This window comes from Mesoplodon mirus, assembly GCF_964341445.2.
Source record: "Mesoplodon mirus genome assembly, chromosome: 11".
NCBI classification, from domain to species: domain Eukaryota; kingdom Metazoa; phylum Chordata; class Mammalia; order Artiodactyla; family Ziphiidae; genus Mesoplodon; species Mesoplodon mirus.
In genome coordinates, this window is record NC_138987.1 from 11,454,751 (window position 1) to 11,480,915 (window position 26,165).

Here is a 26,165-nt window from a genome sequence, read left to right on the forward strand (position 1 = left end):
AATGGTAATGAATTCTCTCAGTTTTTGTTTATCTGGGAGTGTCTTCATTTCTTCCTCAAATCAAAGGACAGTTTTGCCAGATATAGGACTCTTGATTGGCAGTTTTTTTTTCTTTCAGCACTTTTAATTTATCAGCCCACTGCCTTCTGGATGTCAAGGACGCTGATGAGAAATCTGCTGATAATCTTGAGGATTCCTTGTACATGACAAGTTGCTTCTTACTTGGTCATTTCAAGATTCTCTCTTTGTCTTTGTCTTTTGAAAGTTTGACTATAATGTGTCTTGGTGTGGGGCTCTTTGAGTTCATCTTACTTCAAGATCATTGAGCTTCTTGGATGTTTATATTCAGGTCTGTTATTGAATTGGGGAAACTTTTAGTCATTATTTCTTCAAATATTCTCTCTGCCCGTTTTTTTCTTTCTTCTCCTCTGACTCCCATGATGCATATGTTGGTCCATTTGATGGTGTCTCACAGGACTTTTAGGTTCTGTTCATTTTTATTCAATCTTTTTTCTTTCTGTTCTTTAGATTTGATAATTCCATTGCTGTATCTTCAAGTTCACTCATTCCTTTATCTGCCTACTCATAGGCAGATCCCTCTAGTGAATCCTACCAGTGAATTTTTCTTTTCAGTTATTGTACTTTTCAGCTTCAAAATTTCTTCTTGGTTTCTTTTCAAGTTTTCTGTCTCTTTATTGATATTTCCACTTTGTTCATAGATCATTTTCTCCCTTCTTTTAGTTCTTTGAACATATTTAAGACAGTTATTTTAAAGTCTTTGTCTAGTAAATCTGCCATGAGGTCTTTTTTAGGCATAGTTTTGGTTGATTTTTTTCCTTTGAATGGGCTGTAAATTTTCCTGCTTCTTTGTATGCCTTGTGATTTTTATTTAAAGTTAGACATTGAATCTAATAATGTGGTAACTGTGGAAATAAGATTCTCTCTCTTCCCCAGTGTTTGCCAGGTTTTTTGCTTTTGTTTTTATTGTTTTTGTTTTTGTTTTGATTGTTTTAGTCTGTGTCTGTGCCAAGGATCAGACTGAGTTGTAAACTCAAGGTCTTCTCATTTCTTTTCTAAGCCTGTGCCTTCCCCTGGGCATGTATGCTGACTTTCCCCCATATATGCAGATGCTTTTGAATATCCTAGTCTTTTTTAAAATGAATATTCTAGTCCTTAGTGTTTGTTTCCCAAAAAAGAAAAAGGAGAAAAATGAAGAGGGGAAGAGTTGGGGGAAGAACACCTGCCCTTTAAATCCTCTGGAAATCACTTAGTAGGTGGGGTACAACAATAGGGGAGGTGCCACTCACCTCTTTGTACCTCTGAGATCAGAAGCAACACTCAACGGTCAGAGTACAGATCTCCAATCTTTGGAAGACAGTGTCCTCATTGTCCACCCTGGCTCCTGCAAACTGTGTGCAAGGTACTTCTAAGACACATGAATAGCTGCCTGCCTTGGGGCTGGAGAATGGAGGATAGATAGCTGCAACTGTGCTAAAGGCTGACATTTACCAAAATTAACCACAATTTACCATCCAAGTCTTCCCCAGGACATCACAAGCCTTCAATAGACTCTAGAGTTCCAAAATGGTTACACTACACAGATTCTGCCAGTTTAGCTGTTTTCTAGGTTGGGAGACAGGTTCCTCATGCTCCCTACCCCACCATCTTCCCAGAATCCTCTGGCACATTGCCTTTCGTAATATTGTCTCCACATCTTCTCTTCATTTTAGCAATTTTACAGAGTAAGAATACTAATTTAATGATAGCTGATATGCCTTGGGCCTTGATCTTTCCTGGCATAAATATGAATTTTCCTTTATTTGTCATACAAAAGAAAGAATTTAGAAATCTGAGCCCTCCATACTGTTTGCAATTTTGCATTAAATAGCTCTTCTTAAACCAGTTATATATTCTTAAACCACATATAACTGGTATATAACTGTGATATATATGTTAATGATCTCTGCCTAGAAGGAACTGGACAATGTACTGGTGCACAACTGTATCCTTTTTACATAGATATTCAAATAACATGAATCTGATTAGGTTTCCTAAGACTAAATGCTGTAAGTAATGGTCTGTCATTGCGCTGCTGGCCTGTAGTCAAGACGTCTTAGGCTTGCCTTTCCAATGGTTTTTCAAGAGACAGTCAAGAAGCACTGAAGCTGTATAAATGGAAAATTGCATTTAGGTCTTCTCAGATTATAGTCGTTCTAGTTTTTTAAACATAAATATGTTTGATCATTTTAGAAACTTTAAAAAAACAAGTTCACTGGTATTATGATCATCATTTTCTCTTAAAGATTCAAAAACAATTATAGAACCACAGAATATTATTTAAACCATATTAGATAATCCAAGTGAATAAAATTTAGATAATTATACAACACAAGCATAACTAATATATTTCCATTGTAGAATGATAAATTTGGAAATTACATAAATGGAATAAAGATGTTGTAAGATGAAGAGTGAAGTGACTTAAGATCATTCCAAAATTTAAAGTTATATTTTTATCTTTCAAACTCTTGAACTAGAGAATATAATATCAGGAACCATGTTCTGTATATTGCTACAAAAGTCTCTTTTCCATCTATTCAGAAAATTCGTGAAATGTTGAACTAAAGTTAAGTAAAAGCTATCTTACAGATGGTATTTACAGAAAATTGATACTAATATGTTAAAATACTATAAATTTTTAATGGTGAGGTTTGATGGAAAATATTATATTTTGCATAATAAAGAGCTAAAGGATTATTTCCCTCAGTTACATCTAGAGTTGGCTCAGAGTCATAGTTCTCAAACAGTTAAATACACTGAACAATCTGCACATCTCATTTTTTAGAGCATGTGAGTACTCAAGGCTTTACTTTTTTCCACTTGGGGATGAAAAATCTTATCCCATTTTTTAGAATGTTTGCATTAAACAGATACATAACATCTCACAAGAGTGAGCAAGTAGCAGATTTTCCTCTAAATAAAAATGCTGAAATACTTTCTTAACATGTGTAGTATATAAGACAATTTAAAAGAATCTTTGTAAAAGTTATGCAAACTAAATTATGTACATTAATGTTATTATTTGTGCAGGCTGCCTTAGAGAAGGAATGGCTTGCTTTAGATTCCACCCGCTTCCCTTCACAAACACTGCTTCTTCCAAACCAGCTGCACTGGCCAAAGGTAACATGTCATGGAAACCTCTTAGTGCTCGATCTTTGCTCATTTCTTAAGGTTATGCTCTGCTGCAGTGATTAATAATACAATTTATTGACTTGAAAAACACAATTACTTTTAGAAGCCTCTGACTTCCTCCTCATCCCCAGATGTAATTTTTCATGTAGCTTTTCTTTCATTTGCTCCTGATTTTTTTCTTTATTTTGGACTTCTTTCAACACTTTATTTCACAGTAGCAAAAAAAAAAAAAAAAAAAAGATATGCTTCAGCTGCATAAAATCACTAGTTGACAGCACTTTAAAAATACAAAAATATGCATTAAAAGGGCAACAGCTGAAGATTCTCAGTCAGAGGTCAATGGACTGCAATATCTGTTATTTATTTGATAATCTTTGAAGTTTTTGTTTTCTGAATTTTTTCATGATCTTTGCAATTAATCATTCTGTATATGCAAACTATACCAAAAGCATATCTCTCATGACTACAACAAAGGACATTTGTATGTATATTCCATAAATTTCATTTGATTATAATTTTTAATTTTATGTGAGTTTTCCTTAGGCTACTCAGTAATATACATGTAAAGTAATACAATATACATGCTAGATTTTTTTTCAATTTATTTTATACTTATGTACATTTTTTTTTCTGATAAGTTCTCTGGAACCTTAAAATCTGATGATACTTCACTTAATTTACCAAGTCATCCAGCTCAAGCATGGCTGTGTAATGAGAAAGAAAATTTGTTTTCATCGGAACACGTGCAGTTTAATAGCAGGTAAGCTAAATTGCTCTTTTAGTGGATCAACCTCTAATGAATGACAAGAATATTATACTCTTTACAAAAGTAGTAAGATGATGAAAAGAGGTATGAATTTGTTAAAAATGTAACGATTTTATGGAGTTATCAGTGTAAGTAAAATGTGTGATGTAAGTTTATTAAAGCAAATACAAACTTAAGTGTCAGTGAAATAATGTTAACTGTTGTAAACAAGTGAACTTTTAAATACTGCTATATAGGTAGAGATGAGGGTTAGAATAAAAATTCCAATGCTGTGTTTCTTTCAATGAAAGGATTGAAATATGCTTCAAGTAATTGAAATGTAAACATTTTAAATTAATGGCAGACTTTTATTACTTTTCAAGATAAAGTTTTTCTGTAAATTAAATGTATTTTATTTCTGAGTTTGAGACAACATAAACAGCTTGTAGTTTTAAAAAGTGCTGATATACTTGTGTTGATTCAGTTAAGTGTGGTTTTTTCCTATTGCTAGTTCAGAAAATAGAACTTTATCCAGGACACCTGAATCAAAGACCAGCAGAAAGAGTTTGCTAAAATCTGAAAAAGAAGAAAAAATTTCAGAAGAATGGTATGTGGTCGGCCTGTTTTACACTAAACTATTAAGAAATTGAGAAATTTTTAAATATCCAAAGCAGATATTTTTCAAGATTTCAAGAATACCTTTATTAGTTTTTAAGAAACCATACCTCTGTTAAATTACAGATTCTTAAATGGGAATTCAAATTTGTTTGGGTATGATATAATTCAGATATGTGTGTTTATATGTATTCGCATATATAAATATAGTCTGGGGATTTTTTGCCTTTATTAAATTTAATCTTTTAATAGGGGCTTTAAGGATATTTCTACTGCTCAGCAAATGCTGAAGAGAGCACAGAAAATGAAATCAAAGAAATTAAGGAAAAAATTAGGTGGGTAATCAATGATCTTTGCATAACTATGTATCTGACATTAAAGATAAAATCTCTTAAACTATTTTTTAGCAAATTGTATTTAATGAGAATAGAAATGAAATGCACAGATACGAGAATGTCCAAGGCAATAATCCATAAAAAAAGAACAAGAAAACTTAGAGAAAATTATGATATTATGTTTAATGATTTATTATACTCTTAAATGCTATTTTCACTTTTCTCCTGTTTCTTAGCTACTTGCCTATTGATTATTCTATCTATTGTGCACGGAGAATTATGCTGTAATTCGTTTTGAAGCTGGTTCATCTCAGCAAATGTTGATTCTAAAGAGCGTCTGCTTCGTGTGATTATTCCTTTGTGTGTTTTTAAATTGCTTGATTATTCAGTAAATTATTTCTATAAATTCATCAGTTCCATGAATATCAGCTATGAAGACTTCACAACTTGACACTTTGGAAGAGGAGCACAGTGTATATCTTTTGTGATTATGCTGAACTTGTGAAATGTTCAAAGGCATCTTTTCTTCTATTCCATTTGCCAGACTATTCAAATCAGTTGTGTTTCTTTGGACACCTCTAATCATTTTATTAAAATTACTTAATATGTGGAGTAATTTATAGATGTCAGAGCAAGAAATTGGTTGTTATGAATTTATAACCATAATTAAAACAATTTAAAATTATTTGTATATTTCATATAACTGCATTTACTTAAAACTTTATATTTACTCATGGACTCATAGGCTCAATATAAGTAACATGACTTTTTGTTTTATCTGTTTTGAGTTTCTCTCACTCATCAGTTTCTTTTATAAAGATCTTAATGTCAGTGAAATGTTTCCATAAAAGTAACATTACTCCTGAGAAGAGCAAGGAATCTATATTTATCCTATAGTTCTAGCTTATATCAGCATACAAAGAAGCACTCAGATTAATTTTTATCTTTATTAATTTTTCTATTATTTTAATCAGTTCAATTATAGAATTCTAAGAAATATGTATATTTAATTTTTAAAAACAGAACTAAAAATAACCAAGATACTGTTGGTTTCTAAGTGATAACTGTTATTTGTTGGCACAGCACTTACTAGCCATTGATAAATTACTGATGACTCAGTTTTTTATATTCCTAAATTTTCAACTTTCCTTTTTTGGCATTATATTAGTGATATCTTAATTTTCCCTTTTATCTTTTTGAGATAACTATAATGTTTTTTGTTGTGTACTAAACGTTTGTCAACTTTAAAATATTGAAATTTTAAGCATTTTTAGAGAAAATGTAAATATGTGCTCTGTTTGTCAATTTGCTTTATGCCTCCTGTACGCTTGTAAACTCCTACTAAGTTCATCAGGGCTCTGTGGTGGTTTCCCAGGGAAATACAACCCCAAACCCTTAATGATGATGAGACTCTCAGTTCCAGGGAAGTGGAATTCAGTAAATCGGGGTAGTTTGATAATGTTATATTGCTTTGATATATATTTCTACTCATTTTCAACGGTATCAAAAACAATGTTTAAAGCAAAGTTTTGAGAAAAATAAAAGTTACTGAAACTCCTGGGGCAAGTTCAAATACCAGAAGTGGCTTAAGAACCGATTCAGTCAACGTTCAACAAATAATTATTATTTATTTATGTTCAAGATCTAATTTCTTAGATATTTACAGTGTTTGCAATGTCTGTGATAGTGAAAGTAAGGAAAATTTTATCTTGTTGGAATCTGTCTCTGGAAATATATAGGTGTTTCTTGCTAATTCTTGTAACTGAGGTTTTTTTTTTAGGTTGAGTACATTTTTAATTGATCAGCATAGTAAATAATATTTTTTAGAAAAAATTTAATAAGGAATATATGCTCATACATAAAAATCATTGCTTTAATGGCCAAAAATTAGACGTAATTATTATGAAGCAAAAATTAAACCTCTTTTTATCTGTCACAAGGGGGCATGGTAGGGTAACAAATGAAAAAGGACATCCAAGTTAACAACTACATCTTAAATTTAACATTTTGACAGTGGTCATTAAGCATGACCTGTTATCTCTTCCCTCTTGTGTCTCCCTCCCTCCCAAGAAGGAAGAGATATGGGAACATATGTATATGTATAACTGATTCACTTTGTTATAAAGCAGAAGCTAACACACCATTGAAAAGCAATTATACTCCAATAAAGATGTTTAAAAAAAAAAAGCATGACCTGTTAGGTAAAAGTCCAAAATGGCAACTGTATAATTTTTATGGGGTTATTTACTCTAATTACATGATTGTAAACCAAATTGCATTCTTATTCCTGTGTGTGGTTTTGTGTCTTTACATTAAGCTTTTGTTTTGCTTTGGTTTTATCAAAATAGTATTAGATTGATGAAATAAAAACAATTTTTTTTAATTTGAATTCTGAAGTGTAAAACTTAATGATGACCTTTAAATCCTCCTCACTCTTTTTCTCTGCTCCCCCTTCACAACATATACACAGAATAGAAATAGTCAAGATTAAAGATGAAAAAGAAAATCAGTGGGATCCTCTACAATTATGATACTTTAATCTTTAGTAGGTTGATGATGTAGAATTTATGTCATTTTGTATATGTGAGCAAATCATTTAAGACTCGGTAACTCCATCTTTCTTCTTACAGAATAAAGAATTTTCTAGTATTAATGCAATCAATTTGTGCTATGCTGTTAACTTATTTGAATCTGCCTAAAATAATGGCCATAATTTTAAACTTTTATTACTCACTAATAAATTTAAATGATTTTTAGATACTTAAATTCTGTTAAATACTTTAAAAATTTACAAGTAATTTTCAAATATACATATATATGTATATATCTTACATGCACAACTTGCCAAGTTGAAAATTTCAAGCCACCAGAGGGCAACATTTTTCGTAAAACTGCTGGAGACTAACCAGCTCTGTGTGGGTAGGGAGGGTGTCAAGTGGGGCAGTCAGAGAATAGAAAATTAAATGGAGTCCCTAAAACCTAACAAAGCACTAATCCTCGTGGAGGTGAGGCATAAATGCACGAAGTGTGGAAGCTTTAATTCAACTTTCATGCCATGAAAAACCTTAGAGCAACTTGCTCAGTAGCGAACTCTTAATAATATTTCCTGTTTCTGTCTTGTACATATAGTTATTTAGCCAAGGGATATGAGTCAACAATATCTGATTTAAGATGAGAGTGAAAATAGGGCAGAAGGTAGGGGGTTAGTTCTTTGAAGAAAGTTGCAGATAGAGGAAGAATACCGCTGAGGTTGCTGATTAATGAAGAAGCAAGGGGCTGAGAAAGCAAGCAGTTTGGGCAGCCATCAGGGGACACTCAGTATTGATGACTTCCATTAGGATAAATGAGGTCATCTGCTTTAAACAGAAGAGAGAGGAGGGGGAGAAGGAGGGGGAGGAGGAATTAATTAGAAGCCACAGGATGGAATCTAAAATTGTGAGGAGTTACCATGATTTACTTAGTTTGGTTTTGGCTTCTAATTGTTGTTATTCCTAGTAAGTCATTGCTACTTTCCTCATGATGGACATAAGTGTGGGCCAGTAATGACTGGCCTTGTGTTTGTGGGGTTTTGTTTGTCTTTTTGTTTTTACTGTTGCATCATGCACAGAAGTAATTTCAGAATCTGGTGTTCTGGGTTGGAATTTAGCAGGGAAGTTTAGAGTTTAGTACTGCAGTGAAGAACATCATGTGTAAGGTGAGAGTTGCTGGGTTGTTGAAAACCCGAGGGTCAATATCCTAAAGATAGCATAATTGGTAGCAAGACTGAGATGAGCCAGATGGAGAAAGAGAGTGAGTGAGTGGTTTTGATGTGGAGCACTCCTGAGAGAGGACAGGTTTTGAGTATAGGGATTTTGGTGGAGAGCAGATGGTAAAAAGTTTAAGGGTTAAGAATATAAGGATGAAGGCATAACGTGGCTTTCCAACATTTATAATATTTATGCATGTCAAATTTCATAGTTAGAAGAAAGAAAGATCAGGATGAAGCAGACAAGGTTAATTTTGTTATAAATGTACAGCCACCACTAGGGATTAGAATCATCTTGCAGCTGTTAGTAACACCTAGCACAGTTTCAAGTACATGTTAAGCATTCAGTAAATATTTGCTGATTTTATTTCAGTGAAGAAAAAAGCTTGAGACTGTGTTAGCAACATTTAGTTATAGCCAAGAATTAAGCCAGGTAGAAAATAATTAAAGCTAACTTCTTAATGTGAATTAAACAGTTCATGGGCTATATAGCAAAGAGATCAGGTTGAAAAATGATAAGGTAATTAAGAAATGTTACGGAAGGATCAAAAGGGAACAGCTTAGACAAAACTGTGACAAAATGAAGTTTATTGCTGATTTATTTTGTTTACCTTAGTGATTCCCAAAAGGAACTTAAAATAATTTTGATCAAATGTTACTTTGTTGTGCTCTGAACAAAACAATAGTAAAACTTATTTGAATACTAAGATCCTGGAGGACCCAGTCTCCGCTTGTTCCCCACCAAATTCCCTGAACCTAATACCATGGTAGATGTTCAATAAATAACTGTTAACCAAATCAGCAGTAGGTTAGCTAAAAGTCACTAAAGACATTTGACTCTGTGTATGACTGTGTGTATTTTATAGTCATTTAAATATATGTTTATATTTGACAAGGCAAATTTAAATTAGTAAATAATACTCCTTATAAAAATGAACTATAGCTAGTCATTCAATCTTAGCATAAAACTTATTTTACAGCACTGCTCTACATGGCACATACAGAAAATGGATAATAACCAGATTTTCAAGTATGTCATTACTGAGAATAAGATAAACCAGTGAGCTAAGATTAGGTTTGTAGAAACTGTAAAGAGATTGCACAGGGGATGGAATAATTTTAAGGATATTATAATGTCTAAATAAAATTATTACTTAAATGAGGTAATGGATAGAAAGTGTTGAGTACAGAGCCACATACGTAATGGAAAGTCAGCTTACTTATGGATTTCTTTAACTATACGATAAAGATGTATTTAAAACCTATTTTCCAGATACTGAGCAAGTCATATTGGGAGATTAAAAATTTTAAAAACAACAACATTGACCTGCCATTGATGATTGCTGAGGAGTAGATTTAAATGACTTTGTAATGCTCTTTACAATATCCTTATATCCTGGCTTTCTTACTTGATTGTGTATTTTTTGAGGGTAACAGTAGTATCATTCATGGTGGTCTTTTTGGGTACTATCAGAATCAAGTGATTTTTTTCCCATCTAGAATTACTATATTTTTTGCTTCTTATCATTATTCCTTATTATTATTCCTTAGCAATTTGAATTAATTTGTGTTTAATCAGTTTAAGGTGATTCAATCAGAATGTTCTGAAATGCAAAGATTGAAAATGTAGCACTCTTTATGTGCTCTTGATGAATAAAATGATTTTATTGAGTAAATTGAGCTAGACAACTCTTCTAAATATTTTATATGTGTTAAATTATTTAATCATGATAATAGTGTGAGGAAATGCTGTCATTATCCATGTTTTACATATTAAGAAATCAAGTCATAGAGAGATTATTTGCCCAAAAGAGTGCCAAAGAACTTATAAAAAAGATCCATTGCTTTTATTTCATGTGCTATACTGAATAAAATGAAGTCAGTTATGGATCCATCTATCTATTTCCTATATGTCCCACCTTATTCAAATAGCAATGATTTAAGATCTTTTCCAAGAATATACTAAGTTGGAAATATTATTGTTGTTTATGTTTTAATTATATGCTTACTAGCTGCCCTTTATTGAGCACCTACACTTATGTCTTGCTGCTTTACACACATTATCTCATTAATTCTCACAGTAATATTTCAAAGTCAGGATTATTGGACAAAAACAGAGGCAGAGGGTGAGACCAATTTGTCCAGAATCATACAACTAGTAAAAGTTGGAGTTTGGATCTAACCCAGGTCTGTTGAATTGTAATATTTTTGCTCAGGAAATACATAGCTCAAATAAAAAGGCAAGAAAGTCAGGAAAATGTGTAGAAAGATCAGCAGGTTATAATAAGATATCATAGAGTATGTAAACCCATGATAATCTGCCTTCCCTGACTGACTAATGTTCTTTTTAACATGTCGTTTATTTTTTTTTGTAAATGACTTAAGTGATATATAATACTTATTAAATTAAATATATAGACAGAGTTTTTTTTATTATTATTATTGATAATTCATATTGAATTCATATAGAAGCACCCAACTCATAATACCTTAGGTCACTTATAATTATGAGATGTATCCAAATATTGACCAATATCTTTCCTAATCTGAAATATATAATCTCTCTGAAACATGTAAATCATGCTTAGCAAGGGTAAATTATTACTGGAAGACTAATGGAAATCTTCAGTGTGCTCATGCTTGAGAAATAACTCTGCAGATACTCTTCTGCAATTCACGTTCTAAAAAACGTGCTAGTTTAGCCTTTAATTAAAATATGTAATTTGGGTTTTATGATATTTTAAATCTTATTTTTTCATTTAGCATATTCACTTCTATTGCACTAGATAGTAATCGAAGATTCTTAAAGTCTCTTTTTGCAAAATGATGTAAGATATTAATAAAATATATACTGCCCTGAATTGTGGTTTTATGTTAACCTACTTCATTTATTTTTTTATTGAGGTATCATTGACATACAATGTCGTACAATGTCAGTAGATATATTACCTACTTTAAATGCAGAACTTCCCGCTCCTTATTCTACTCCCTGTTACTTTTTTCACTATTTTCTTTTCTTACAGTTCTTCAACAAGCAAAAAGCTTTTGTCTTAATTCAACCACACTAACTCCCTAATTTCATATTCCATAGAACCATTTATTACCAAAAAATAATTATAGGCCCCTACGTTTACAATTATTCTATTTATTTTGTAAAATTAATAAATTCAGAATTCTCTTGGCTATAAAATTACTTAGAATTTATACATCTTCATTATGTAAAATATCATACATCAAGGCAAACAAAAAATCATTCATTTATCTATAAAACTATTGAAAATTATATTTTATCTGTTTCTTATATCATTACTTGTCTTCCATCTCCTATATCTTAGCTCCTTAGAGTTTAGAGAATTAAAAATGTAGGGTATATGGTTTTTCCTGTAACAATAGATTTTATCTACATGTATTTATGAAAATTTACCTTATTCCAGCAGAAATGTCAGGAATTTAACAAAGGAGCTAAAATAATAAAGAGTAAAACAACTCTGTAAGTAAAAAGATGATGCCATAACTGGAAAATTTTAATATAAATTTTTTCTAATTATTAGTATTTCTGCCCTGTATATAAAGTATTGGCTATATGCTTAATCAGATAACCAAGAATATATAACTGTTGGTTACTTTTTCATATTATAAAGCTTTTTAAGATAACATCATAATCAATTTCACAGAATTTTATAGAATGGCTATTACTTTTAATATTATTATAAAAAATGTATAACGATTTCAGAGAAGGAAGAAACCAGAGCTGAGCTTTTGTCTTATTTTTATTTTGTCTAGATCCCACTGTGCGCCTAGCATTATTCAAAAACAATGAAAATAAAGTATCTGATGCAAAACCACCAAAGAAAGCACAGCCACAAAGAGATGGCTACTTTGAAGGTATGATTTAATCACAGATATATAGAAAAGTAAAAAAGATGGAAAATTGTATTTAAAGCAAATTTTAAAATTCCTCATTAGCCCTAAAGTACATATATTAAAAATTATGTATAAAATATAATTAAGTAAAAGTCAAAATATGGCTCTTGGAGCTAAAATACTAATTTGGTGTCTTGATTCATTAGCATAGTAGTTTAGTATTTCTATAAATGCTTATATAAATTTAAATTCTTTGTATTTTTATGTGAAAAGTCTTATAATGCTGTATCATCAGTGTTGCTAATTATATTTAAATTTTACACTGACAGATAATGTCACCCTATATCAATGGAAGTGAGTACATGTTGAAATGACATTCTAATATATTTACTGCCAATATATACAAATTGCATTAAACATTATGAATTAAACTCTGGAATTTTAAATATTTTACTATATTTGAAGCTTGTCCAACTCACTTCTTGGGTAAAGGATCTGCATATCTAAGTGGCAGATTGTATTCCTTATTTCAGTATTCAGAACAATTATGGACTTATATTAGTAATCAGGAATATTTAAATGTAATAGAGCAGCAAATATGACTTAAAACAAGTTTGCTATTGCTTTATCTTTAATATTAAAATGGTCATAATTTTGCCTATAGTTTTGGATTGTAATTTCTAATAGGAGAAAATAGAGTCAAATATTTTGAATGGAAGTGAACTATTCAGAAATTTTAATACTTTGTCTTCTGTACATTTTAAATAAATCTTAAAAGTTATGCATCATTATAGCATGACTGAAATCGATACATTTTAATTTAAATTTCTATTCAGTAAGGTCTCAATTAAGGAAAAATTTGATAGCTACTAATTTTATATTTATTCAGAGATACCTACTAAGTATGTAGGGGTGGAAGACGTTGGGTCTAGAATTTTCTTTAAGTATATAGTAATAAAAATATGCATAGAAAGGTAAGTAAATCAAGTCTGGCAAATTATTGAAATTGTTAGATCAGTAGATGATGGTATAAGGAGGTTTGTTTTACCATCCAATTTTTTTTAATATTTAAAATTCTCCATAGTAAAACATTAAAAATGTGATGACCAGTGAAGGTGTAAAAAATCAAAAATAATGCAAAAAATGTTTATGGATTAGTATTTTAATATAATTAAAAAATATTTTCAGTGTAAAATAAGGCTTCAGTTTTAATCAGGGCTCATTTCTTTGTAACAGTCTTAACTTCACCATTTCACTGTTTTTGAAAGGAAGAGTAGAAATTCTGCTAAAATCAATAACAACTCCACAGATATTACCTCTTAAGTAGTATAGCACTGTTATTTTAGAAGGGATATGCCTAGGAAGAAAGATAATTGGGGCATTTTTGCCCTTTAAATTAGCATGTACTTTAGAATCAGGAAGAAGAAATCTATCCCAACCTGTTCTGTTACATTTTCTCTTATCCTATGAAAGGTAAAGATATGTTACCATCAAGAATAGTATATATGTATACAGTATATCTATTGATTTGTATACTAAAATAAAATATGCCAGGAGAAGTTCAAATAGTGATAGAAATAAAGTGAAACATTTCTGTATACACTTTATATTACAATGTGCATTTTTGTTTTCTTTCCTCCATATGAAATGTGTTTAGTTTACTTTTTATTTTTAAACCTCAAGTACATTTGGCATGTCATTAATTTCACTGAATGGTCTTTATGTATGTACCATATATTCTAGTGACTAATAGTTATTTTAAGGCTTTTTTTTTTTTGAAAGAATAAGCTTGGCAAAAATGATTGTTTGTAGAATAACATTATTTTCCCTAATATGTTTATTTCTGTCCCCTTTTTTAAGGGGAAAAGAGTAAGTCAAAGATTATTTGATTATTGCTGGCCACGTTGAACCCCATGTTATATTTAACTGCTGCTCTGGCCTCATCCACCTCCTAGACTCATACTCTTTATTTTCTGATTGGCCACAAAGGACAGGCAGCTTCCAAGTTAGCAACCTGACTAACCACAGCTTCCCAGTGGAGGGCGCATTTTTAAACCAGGTGTTTTGAGATACAATTTATATAGTATAAAATGCACCTGTTCTGAGTATGATTTGATACATTTTAATATATTTACAGTTATACAACCTAAATCTAATATAATTTTAATCTAATTAAAATCACCACAATCTAATTTTAAAACATTGGAAAAACTTTGCTTTCCCTTAAAAAATTCAAATAAAATTAATAATTGGGTATCTTAGCCCCAAAAGTGAAGGAGATCAGAATTAAATTTTACTGTAGGTTTAGATTGAATGACTCTATGTGGAACAGTATCTCAACATATTTGTATGCCGGCTTTGTAATAATTTTCTTGGTTTTGTTGGAATTAGATGATAGTATTATTTGAATATTTTTTCTATACTGCACATATATTTTATAATAACTTTGATTAAAAAAACCTAAATTTAAAAATACTTCACATTGCAATGTTGCCTATGTGGGATTTTCATGATTCCTCTTATAAATTGTACTAAAATTCTTTGGGTTTTTTTTTCGGTTTTTTTTTTTTTTTGTCTTTATCTGGATATCACTAGCAGGACAGAGAGGATGGTAGATATACTCTATTGGTCTGGGATTTAAAATATGCTTAAATATGGGGAATATTTAATATGAAATTTCAAAATATGCTTACATATGGGGAATATTTAATATGAAATGTCAAATTATATTAAATGATATAAGGTAAGTTATATCCTTTTAACAGACCATGTTTTACAAAATATCTTTATATTTTGCTATATTCATGACTTGCTGGCAATTTTTGTCTAGCTGCCCTTAACCCTTAAGACCCATTAGACCCTTAACTCAGACCTAAGGCTGAAGAATCTTCGACCACACCTGTTCTCAGGGTAACCTCATACATGTGCCATGTGTCAGATGTCAGTTAGTTTTTCCTATGATATGCAATTTAAGAGTCTGAGCACTTTACAGATTCAACACTGGTTTACTTGATTTATTTGCTTATTTATTTATATTTATTTAACGTCCAGTACGTGTCTTGGTTTAATCTGTATCACCAATGATTTCTACTTAAGTTTCAATATCTGATCTTGCCTTAGAATGTAAAACATTTTTAAATTATTACCTTAAATATTTTCCACCAAGTCTCCTTTTTTTGTTTCAAATGTTCAATTTGGAGCCCTTACGTCACTCTTCTATGGCTATCACTGATATAAGAAGAAGCATAGCTTAATGGATGTTAAGTGTAGATTCTAGAGTTAGTCAAACACAGTTTGAATCTTGATTCTACCTTTTATTGGCTCTGTGACCTTGGGGACATTATTTAACTTCCCTGTTTAGCATTATTTTTTCACCTGTACAATTGGATATTAATAGTACCTACTTGTTGGGGATTACATGAGATCCTACTTGTGAAATGCTTGAAGCACACAGTATAAATACATAGTAAGTGCTCAAAAGTTGTAATCTTTGGCAACAGTCATTTTTAAAGTATAGGTGTGGTGTTTTGTTGTTGTTGTTTGTCTTGTTTGCAATTGGTAGTATTTATTGTATTTCTTGCTAGGTACTGTGCTAAGAGTTTTATTTAAATTCTCTGGTTCAGTCTTCTCAGAAACTCTTAAGAATGTATTATAACTGTCAATATTTTACAGAGAAAACTGGTTTTGAGAGTTTGATAAGTGACTTGCCCAAGGTCATACAGAGAGTAAGTGGCTGAAGGGAAATGGGGATAATTTCTTTATCAAAACAAAGCTAACAAAAATATAACAAAATATAGACATTGAAGAGCAAAGGTTCTTGGGTAACCCTGAAAGGTATACAAACTTATAATCAAAATATTTAAGAAGGGCTTCCCTGGTGGCGCAGTGGTTGAGAGTCTGCCTGCCGATTCAGGGGACACGGGTTCGTGCCCCGGTCCGGGAAGATCCCACATGCCGCGGAGCAGCTGGGCCCGTGAGCCATAGCCACTGAGCCTGTGCGTCCGGAGCCTGTGCTCTGCAACAGGAGAGGCCACAACAGTGAGAGGCCCGCGTACCGCAAAAAAAAAAAAAAAAAAAAAAAAAAAATTTAAGAAAAAATAAAAAGACTATTATATTAGGCAAACCTCTGGGAAACTAATATTTTTGTTTTTTATTCCTTTCTTATAGCTTGCATTAATATAAATTAAGAAACAGTTCAGTGCCAACATGGTGATAAATATCTGTTTTGTGACCTATATTTAGATGTTATCTATTCTAATTTTATTATGATCACCTAACATTATTAAGTACCAAATCTTTTAAACTCTAGGAGTTACCATATTTTCAATCAACTGTTTTAATTTTCAGATAGATGAGAACCTCTCCACCCAGCCCAAAAGTAAACACTATATTTTTGTTTTATTTATTCCTCTTTTTATTTATACATAAATTAAATAACTTCCCTGCCCTAATCTGCTGAAACTTAAATTTCCTACTACTAAAGCCCAATGCCAAATTTGGACTTCTGGTTTTGGCCAAGGAAGGAAGCTAGACAAGCCAAGAAAATAATTGGATCTGGCCCATCAACCTTCACAGAGAGGTAGGTTCAGTCTTAGCTCCTCTAATCCCTGGGACAATTTTACTTCACTTTAAAGTCAGATTTTCATAATTCCCAGTTTGGTGCTGTCATCACTAATATGTTTCTATTTCTCTTCTTATAAAACTGAAGATTCACACATACCATATGTTTTTATATATCATAGATGTTCAAATATTTTTGTATTAAATTTTTGAGTATTGAAGTCATTAAAAGACTTCAATTTCTTGGCTTCACTGGTGGCGCAGTGGTTGAGAGTCTGCCTGCCAACGTATGGGACACGGGTTCGTGCCCCGGTCTGGGAAGATCCCACATGCCACAGAGCGGCTGGGCCGTGAGCCATGGCCGTTGAGCTTGCGCGTCCGGAGCCTGTGCTCCACAACGGGAGAGGCCACAACACTGAGAGGCCCGCATACCGCAAAAAAAAAAAAAAAAAAAAGACTTCAATTTCTATAATTTTTACTTCAGAGCATTTCTAATCAAATCATATTCTTTTGTGGTAATTTTTACTGTATGATTACAAGCATGTTCTTCTCACACTTTCTTTTAATGTCAGCTTAGAGCACAGAGTCACATTCTGTATGTGGTTTTATAGTAGGTCTTGTATTTCCATAGCTATATAGAGTACTTGCTAATAGTGCCAACACAATTAGGTATTAAGAGCTGGTAAAATAAATGCCACAGGTTAATGCAGGTAACCAAAGACTACCTGAAGGTATTCTTTTAAGAAGAGACATGCTTATAATCAAAACTCCCTAAATACATTTTAGGCACTATCATACCATTTAGTAGTATAAAAGTTTGGAATCATTTCAACTTTCTACAGAAAAACAACCAAAAAGATCTGATTAGGGAATTCAGTCTAGTGAAGCATAAAACAAACTGCAGTTTTTAAAAAAGTATTTGTCTATGGATAAGTGAGATTTGGGGAATGGCAATCCAGGTCCAGAGAGAAGCTGATTAAACTCTTCCTTATCTACATCAGTAGTAAATAGTTTGTATTTTCTAATTTCCACCCAAATTCAGTCATAATAATATGTATATATTCTATTCCAAAGTATATATTTGTATTTACATATATGTCTTGTGTATATATTATTTACATATATCATATACAAATATATAATATATATAATTGACATATAGACTGTATATGTTTCATATATATATGATGTGTATATGGACAAAAATGAAAAGGGATTTCAGAACTTTTAGAGTTCTTTGAAATAACCATGATATGTAGGCTGTGAGGTATTATTAGTTTATTTTTTATTAAAAATAAAAGAGGGTTTCCACGTGTGGAAATAGAGGACTGTTTAATTAAAACCAACTTTCTTTCCGAGAACAACTTTAAAAGCTGGAAAATGTAGTTTTAAAAAAGCTAATTGACGTCACTGGAGAACTAACAAGTAAGTAAAGAATTATAAACCAAGAAGGACATCCCAAGAGCTGAGAAGCTGAGCAAAGCTTTTGATAATGTCACCAGTCTACGTGAACTGGAAATAGACTTTCTACTAACCTCTTGCCAGAAACAAACATAAACTATGTCCCAAAATAGATAACATCGTCTCAAGCTTCAAATTATCTCTACATTTTTTCCTATATAATTTTTGGCACACAATAGAAAAAAAAGGCATAGAAGGAGATGAGACATCACTGAACACCATGAGAAACAATAGACAACAGAAATTGAGCCAAGAAGATTTCAGATAATAAAGACTTTAAACATACATAATAACTTTAGCGATATAGAAGAAGAGATTGAGAATTTCAGTATACATATTAAACCTATAAAAATATCTGACTGGAAAGTCTATAAATTAAAAGCACAACAACTGAAATAAAGAACTCACTGTATGGGTTTAACCACAGATTAATCAAAACTGAAGAGAGAATTACTGGACAGGACAATAGCTATGAAAGAAATATTCAAATTGAAGCATGAAACGAAAGAGAATGAAAAATACAGAAAAGAGAAGACGTGAGATACAGAAGAAATGTCTAACACACGTGTAATTTCAGTTCAAGAAGGAAAGGTAAGAGAGAATGGTGTAGAAATAATGTCTGCAGAGTTAATAGTTGAGAATTTACTAAGGTGAGGTAAAACCTCAAATTATGGATTCAAGAAATTCCATGAACTACAAAGGAAATATACACAAGGAAAACCACAATGTAGCACATCATAGTAAAAGCACTAAGAAACCAAAGACAAAGAGAAAAATTATTTAAAGAGCCAGAGAAAAAAGTTTATTATCTTCAAAGGAGCAATAATAATGAAGCTGGCTTCTTAATAGAAATTATGAAAGTCAGAAGACAATTGTTATATATCATGCTGCTCCCCAAAGTCATAGGTTGAAGCCCTAAACTTTAATATGACTATTTTGGAGATAGGACTTTTAAGGAGTTAATTAAGTTTAAATGAGGTCAGATTAGTGGGGCCCTAATCCAGTAGAACTGATATTTTTATTAGAAGAGGAAAAGACACATACATATTCACAGAGGAAAGGTCATGTAAGGACACAGTAAGAAGGTGGCCATCTGCAAGCCAAGGAGAGAGGCCTCTGAAAAACTAAACTTGCCAGCGCCTTCATCTCGGACTTCCAAACTCCAGAACTGTGAGAAAATATATTTCTGTTGTTTAAGCACTCAGTCCTTGGTATCTTGTTATGGCAACTCAAGCTGACTATTACACAATGTAATGATATCTTCAAAGTGCTAAAAGAAAATAAGTTCCACCATGGAAGTCTATACCCAACAAAACTTTCTCTTCAGAAATGAAAGGAAGACACTCATGCCACCCAGCTCTCTACCTGCTGCTTCTCTGTACAGCCACAAGGAAGAAGGAAGATGACATCTGGATTCCCAAGCCAAAGCTTCACAGAGAAAATGGGGAAAGAGATTGGCTCTGGGAGAAGCCTATGGCACCCTTTATTTAACTGTGTTGTCCCTTGCTCCCTGAAAATAACCTTTCTGTCCACATTTCAGCTGCCTATTCACTTGCTACCTAGGACACTTCCTATATTTGTGGGATGGCTGATAATCCTATCAGGGTGTTGGAGAATTATTACAATATCTTAGAAAGTTCATCATCAAGGACATTAGTTTTCTATCTAAAGAAGGCTACATGAGGTAATGAAGTAACAATGGATTTGGACTGAGAAGACTTCAGCTTGAATCTTGCATAAATACTCATTAGTAGTATGCTCCTTGTGTTTGTTTTTCTCATCTGTAATTGGGAACACAAATCTTTACTTCTCGTGATGTTTTGAAAATTAAGTGATAATCTAAGGTCTTCCAGGTAAAGATGATGGATCTGAAAACCCTCACTAAAACTTCAGGGGAGATATTTTAAAGACACATACTAACAAACATGAGAATATAAGGAAGGGGCAACGGCATTATAGTTATAGTTTTTTTAGACTAGAAAATATATGAGTAAATAGAAAACAAAAGCTTAAACTAGCAATGAAATATGAGAACTATCTCAAACCAAAAGTTTCAGGAATTGATGATATTAGGGCTTCTGGAAGTGGGGTGAAAAGGGTAATAAAATAAATAGGTCTAGGATACTCTTGAAAAATTCTTGAACTTAATTCTTTATATAGGATAAAACAGAGTCTCTGGATTCAGGAAAAACCTTGGCACCTTGCTAAAACTAAGAAGAGTAAGTGTAGGTATTCATGTTAAATGCCAAGGCCACAAGCCCTTCCCCTGCTTAGCTACCAGAAGGCTGATAATCACGTTTTTTAGCCTGCTCGAGTGACCATAACAAAATACCATAGACTGGGTGGCTTAAAAAACAGAAGTTTATATCTTACAGTTCTGGAGTCTGGGAAGTTTAAGATCAAGATGTCAACTGATTCAGTTCCTGGGGTGAGCTTTCTTTCTGGCTTATTTCTTGTTATGTACATGTGTGACCTTTCCTTAGCACACGTGGAGAGAGAGATCTCTCTTCTTCATCTTACAGAGCCACTAATTCCATCATTAGGTCCCCACTCTCATGACCTAATTAACCCTGATTACCTCCCAAAGACCCCCTCTTCAAACACCATCACAATGGGAGTTAAGATTTCAATATGGGGATTTTAGGGAAACACAGACATTTACTCCATAGCACCATGCCTTTGACTTTAAGGAAAGACATTATAGGAGTCTTTCTGGAGATTCTTAACTGTCCAAGAGGAAACATCTAAATATTGACATCAAGTGTTTCCAATATAGGACTCAGGTAGGTCACCCTAAGATGATAGGCATCACTCACTCTTATCAATTTTATAGACTCCCTCTCTAAATATAAGCACACAAATGATGATTCTTAAACATCTGAAAGAAACTTTTAAGAAACATAGAGAAAAAGTAACAAACATAGATAGTCAACTTCAGGCGAAAAAAATCTTCAAAAATACCATGAATATTTTCATAGACATAAGAAAAAATTGCATCCATGAAATAAGAATAAGATGCTATAATAAGAAAGAAAGAGCTCAGAGAACTAAAAATATCTCATTGTAAATAAAAAAATGATATCAGAAATGAAAAATTGGCAGAAGATAAAGTTAGAAGATAGTGTTAAAGAAATTTCCCAGAAACTGGAGCAAAATACAAAGTGATAAGAAACATGAGAGAGAACATAAAGAAAAGAGGCTCAGTCCAGGAGGTCCAACCTTGATAACTAATAGAAGTTCCAGAAAGAGAGAACACAACAACAAATATATTGAAGGAAATTGTCAGAGAAATCATTCCAAAAAATTCCCAAAACTAAGGGAATTTCCAGTTTCCAGATCAAAAGGGCCCATGTTAGGAAAATGAATGAATATAAAGCCTTTGTAGCACATCTTAGAAAATGTCATAAAACCAGGGACAAAGGAAAGAGGTTAGAAGTCCTCCAGAAAGACAAACAAATCACATGTAATGAATCAGTTATCTAAAAGGCACTGGACTTCCTAACATTAATCTTAGAACCTAGAAGATGATGGAAGAGTATATTCGACATTCTTAGGAAATGTTATTTTCAACCTAGACTTCTATAAACAGGCAAACTATTAATAAAATTTAAAAATATAAAAACATATCATCTTAATTTATCTCCCTTGCAACCTTGCTCAGGAAGCTACTGGAGGAACCACTCCACAAAAATGAAGAGTTAAACCATGAAAAAGAATATATGAGATCTAGCAAAAGAAACAGACAAAGGAATCTTTACAATGATGGTGAAGAGAGATCCCAGGATGACAGCTCACACAGGTTTTGAGAATAAATACTCCACGGTGACTGAAAACATCATGAGCAATCTCTCTGAGGGAAAAAAATATTGTTTTTATTGTCTGATGTGCTCAAACATATTTGATAGGAGATATACTCCTTAGGAAGAGAGTGTTGGGGTGACCTATTGATATGTGTGTACAAGGCTAATTCATGAATATATAGTAGACATATCCTTCTAACAAAGAATTTGGACACTAATGATAGTACATAGAAAACTAAATTTAAAAAATTAAATAACTAAATGTTAGGAACAAGTTATACAAGAAAGGAAATGTAATCTGTAACTGCTTTGCTTTTTTTTTTTCTGTTAGAAGCTGTGTGTTTTGAATTCAAATCAACACTTAAATTCATGAAACATGGTAGGCTTCACACAACACTAAATTTACTTAGCTTTAAGGAAGGACAAAGGAGAGGAGACTACAAAGCATGCTTAGTATAGTGAGGACATTGTGACACCTAGGCATAGGACCTGGTGCCCTAGTCATTCTGCACTTAGGAAATGTGTGGGCATCAGAGTCAAGTCGAGGCTATGAGTGTGTAGATAATCTCAGTTAAAGGAAGCCATCAGCTCTGGTGATCCCAGCAGCTTTTATAATTAATTAGTCATGTAGTCGTCTCCGGTATATGACCAGCTAGTAACTGAGTCCACTTGGGGATATATAACTAGCTTTCATTCTCTGGTTCAGTTGCATTTTATCCATATTGGTTACTTGTAGCTCAATAAACAATCTCAACAATGATGTAAAAGGGCTTGATCTGGTACAGCTGAATTCTCACTGATCTTGAATTCAGTAGAGATTAAATTCTAACAGTTTCTTGACCTGAGGATTAAATCCTCACACCTCCCTGCAACTAGAGGAAAACCATAGAACAAGCTAATAACCCTTCCCTTATGGCTCATATAGGGTATTTACAGTACCCTATGTGGCTCAGCTATAAATGATATTTACATTGTCATAAATAGGTAAACACTAAGTGGTGATCTAACCAAAAATTATGATTTGTCTAAGAAGTGGGAAGATGAGGTATATGTGTTTATGGTAGAGGTGTTGTAAAAGGGCTAAATCTTTATCTTTTATTTTGTGAGGTCAATAAGTAATATAAAATATTTTCAAAAATGAAAACATCAAGATATACACAGGCTAGCAGTGGAAGAAAAGACTAATATGGCTGAATGTAGTTGCCTTTAGAGTATAAATTGAGAATGGAAAGGGGTAGATCTGGGGATTATTATTTTCCATTTTTAAAGCCATGCACATATATAACATTGATGAAATTTAATTTTTTAAAATGACTAAATTAAGTGTTTTTGAAATCACCCATTGAAGGTCCTGTTTTTTTAATAAAAGTTAATAAATGAAAACATATTAAGGTAAGACAGTGACATTTTTAAACAAGCAAAGCAGAATTTTTCACCAATAGACCAAGTCTAAAATAAATACTAAAGGGTATTATTCCTCAGGTAAAAGGAAAAGGATTTCAGATGAACTCTTAGAGACATAGAAAGTAATGAAGATCATTTTTACCCTTTTTTAAAAATTTACAAAACAGCGGTAGTTTGTAAATTAAACTCTGTTTAATTTACAAAACAGAGTAACGGCTATGGTTACCAGGGGATAAGGTGGGGGAAGGATATGTTGGGAGTTTGGGATTGACATATACACACTACTATATATAAAATAGATAACTAATAAGAACCTGCTGTATAACACAGGGAACTCTATTCAATACTCTGTAATGGCCCATAAGGGAAAAGAATCTAAAAAAGAGTGGATATATGTATATGTATAATGGATTCACTTTGCTGTACACCTGAAACTAACACAACATTGTAAATCAACTATATTCCAATAAAAATTTTTTTAAAAATTGAAAATGTCCCACCTATAATAGGGAAATAAATCTTGGAAATTGGGATATCAGAGATGTTTCTAAAAGCATTTAATAATAAATTCACAAATTTAAAAAAAAGTAATGAAGAGCAAAGAAGGACGAGTATGTGGGTAAATCTAAATAAACATTGACTTAGTCCAGGAGATCTAACAATGATTTTAAATTCTGGTGAGTTTATTATGTTTATAGACATGGTATCAATAACATTTATACATTTTTTTTTAAGCTGTGCATCAAATCACTTACCTAGGAATTTCTTTCTTTTTTTATTTTGTTGAGTCTTACATTCCCCTGTTCCTTCTATTTTTGCTATCTCCACCCCAGCAGAAAGACAAAACTAGCTTGGAATTAGGACTGAGTTTGGATCCCAGCCCAAACCTATGTAATTTTGGTGAAAGTATTTAACCTTTCTATACTTAATTTTCTCATTAATTAATTGGAGCAAATAATACATACCACATAAAATCACTGGATAAATTAAATAAAAATGTTAGGAAGATACTAGAATGGGCTAGCCTTTAGAACATGGAAATTCAGACATAATTCCTTGACTTTCCTGTTTAATCTATTGACACATCTTTATTGAATATCCACCATGAGCTTGGCATTATACAAGAAGATGAGGATTCAGTGGTGAATGAAATAAACACAGACCATGAGTAATGGGGTTCACTATCTGACAGGAGCAGGGAAGAGGGTGACTGACATTTATTAATACTCATATAAGTGCATAATGATACAAATGAGTAAAGTTCTATTGAGGAAAAGTAAGGGCAACTTATTATGAACTTAAGCCAGAGGGATGAGGGAAGAAGTGACACTTGGGATGAATTTGAAGATTGGGTAGGAGTAACTAGACAAAGGGAGAAGTTGTGGATAAAGAGTGTTCCAGGCCAAAGTGTGGGCCTAATGAAAGACTTTGAAGACAGGGGTAGACTGGGCCATTAAAGGGACTGAAAGAAGGCTGGTTTGGCCAGAGGTCAAGGAATGAGGTGAAGCTGGAGAAGTTGGCAGGGAACAGAGAAATTTTAGTTTGTCCATGTTAGTCCATATTGAGGATTTGGCTTTCTGTATTCCAAGAACAATGGTCCTTGTAAGCAAAAGATGAAATGGTCAGATGTGTTCTTCGTGTAATGATTATGGAACATGTGATGTGGAGAGAAGATAGAAAAGAAACAAGAGTGAACATGATAGGACCAGTTAGAAGGTCATTGCAGTAGGCCAGCATAGAGATGGTAGCTTGGACCAGGGTGAACACAGTAGACATGGAGATGTAAGGGGAAAAGCAGAGAAATAGCAATCACAAGGTATGAATGTATTTAAGTTGCTTCTCACCTATTGAATAATAAGAATAATACTATCCCATAGAGTAGTTGTGAGTAGCCAAACCATTGCTTAGCCCAATGTTCAACATGTAGCAGCAATCATTATTTTTATTCCCATTAATATTCCAAATTTTACTTTCTCTCTTTAAATCCAAGGCTAAACTTTTCATCCTTGCTATGGATGTTATTCTGCCTGATCTGGTGATGTTCTCATGTTTAGTTAGCTCCTATCTCGTTTCTTAAATTTCTGCCTCTATTATATCCATTTCTTAAAATCAACATATGAATAAGCTGCATCTTTACCATTGAAAATGTGTTGCTACCTCCTTTTCGACTGCCCCATCCATCTCTCTCTCTTCCTTATCAGCCTTCTTAGGCAGTCTAATCAGTATCTTTATTTCTCATCTTCTGTTCATTCCACATTTTTTTTTTTTTTTTTTTTTTTTGCGGTACACGGGCCTCTCACTGTTGTGGCCTCTCCCGTTGCGGAGCACAGGCTCTGGACCGCAGGCTCAGCGGCCATGGCTCACAGGCCCAGCCGCTCTGCGGCATGTGGGATCTTCCCGGACCGAGGCACGAACCCGTGTCCCCTGCATCGGCAGGCGGACTC

The 26,165-nt window shown here is 32.7% G+C and overlaps 1 protein-coding gene across 1 annotated transcript in view; it reads left to right on the forward strand.

Moving 5' to 3' along the window:
* Window positions 1-26,165, forward strand: part of LRRIQ1 (leucine rich repeats and IQ motif containing 1) — a 186,618-nt gene that overhangs the window by 114,860 nt on the left and 45,593 nt on the right. The window contains exons 20-24 of the mRNA XM_082636012.1: window positions 3,091-3,180; window positions 3,831-3,952; window positions 4,449-4,544; window positions 4,805-4,887; window positions 12,416-12,517. Of these exons, the coding sequence (XP_082492138.1) occupies window positions 3,091-3,180; window positions 3,831-3,952; window positions 4,449-4,544; window positions 4,805-4,887; window positions 12,416-12,517 (493 nt within the window). The remainder of the gene's footprint in view (window positions 1-3,090; window positions 3,181-3,830; window positions 3,953-4,448; window positions 4,545-4,804; window positions 4,888-12,415; window positions 12,518-26,165) is intronic.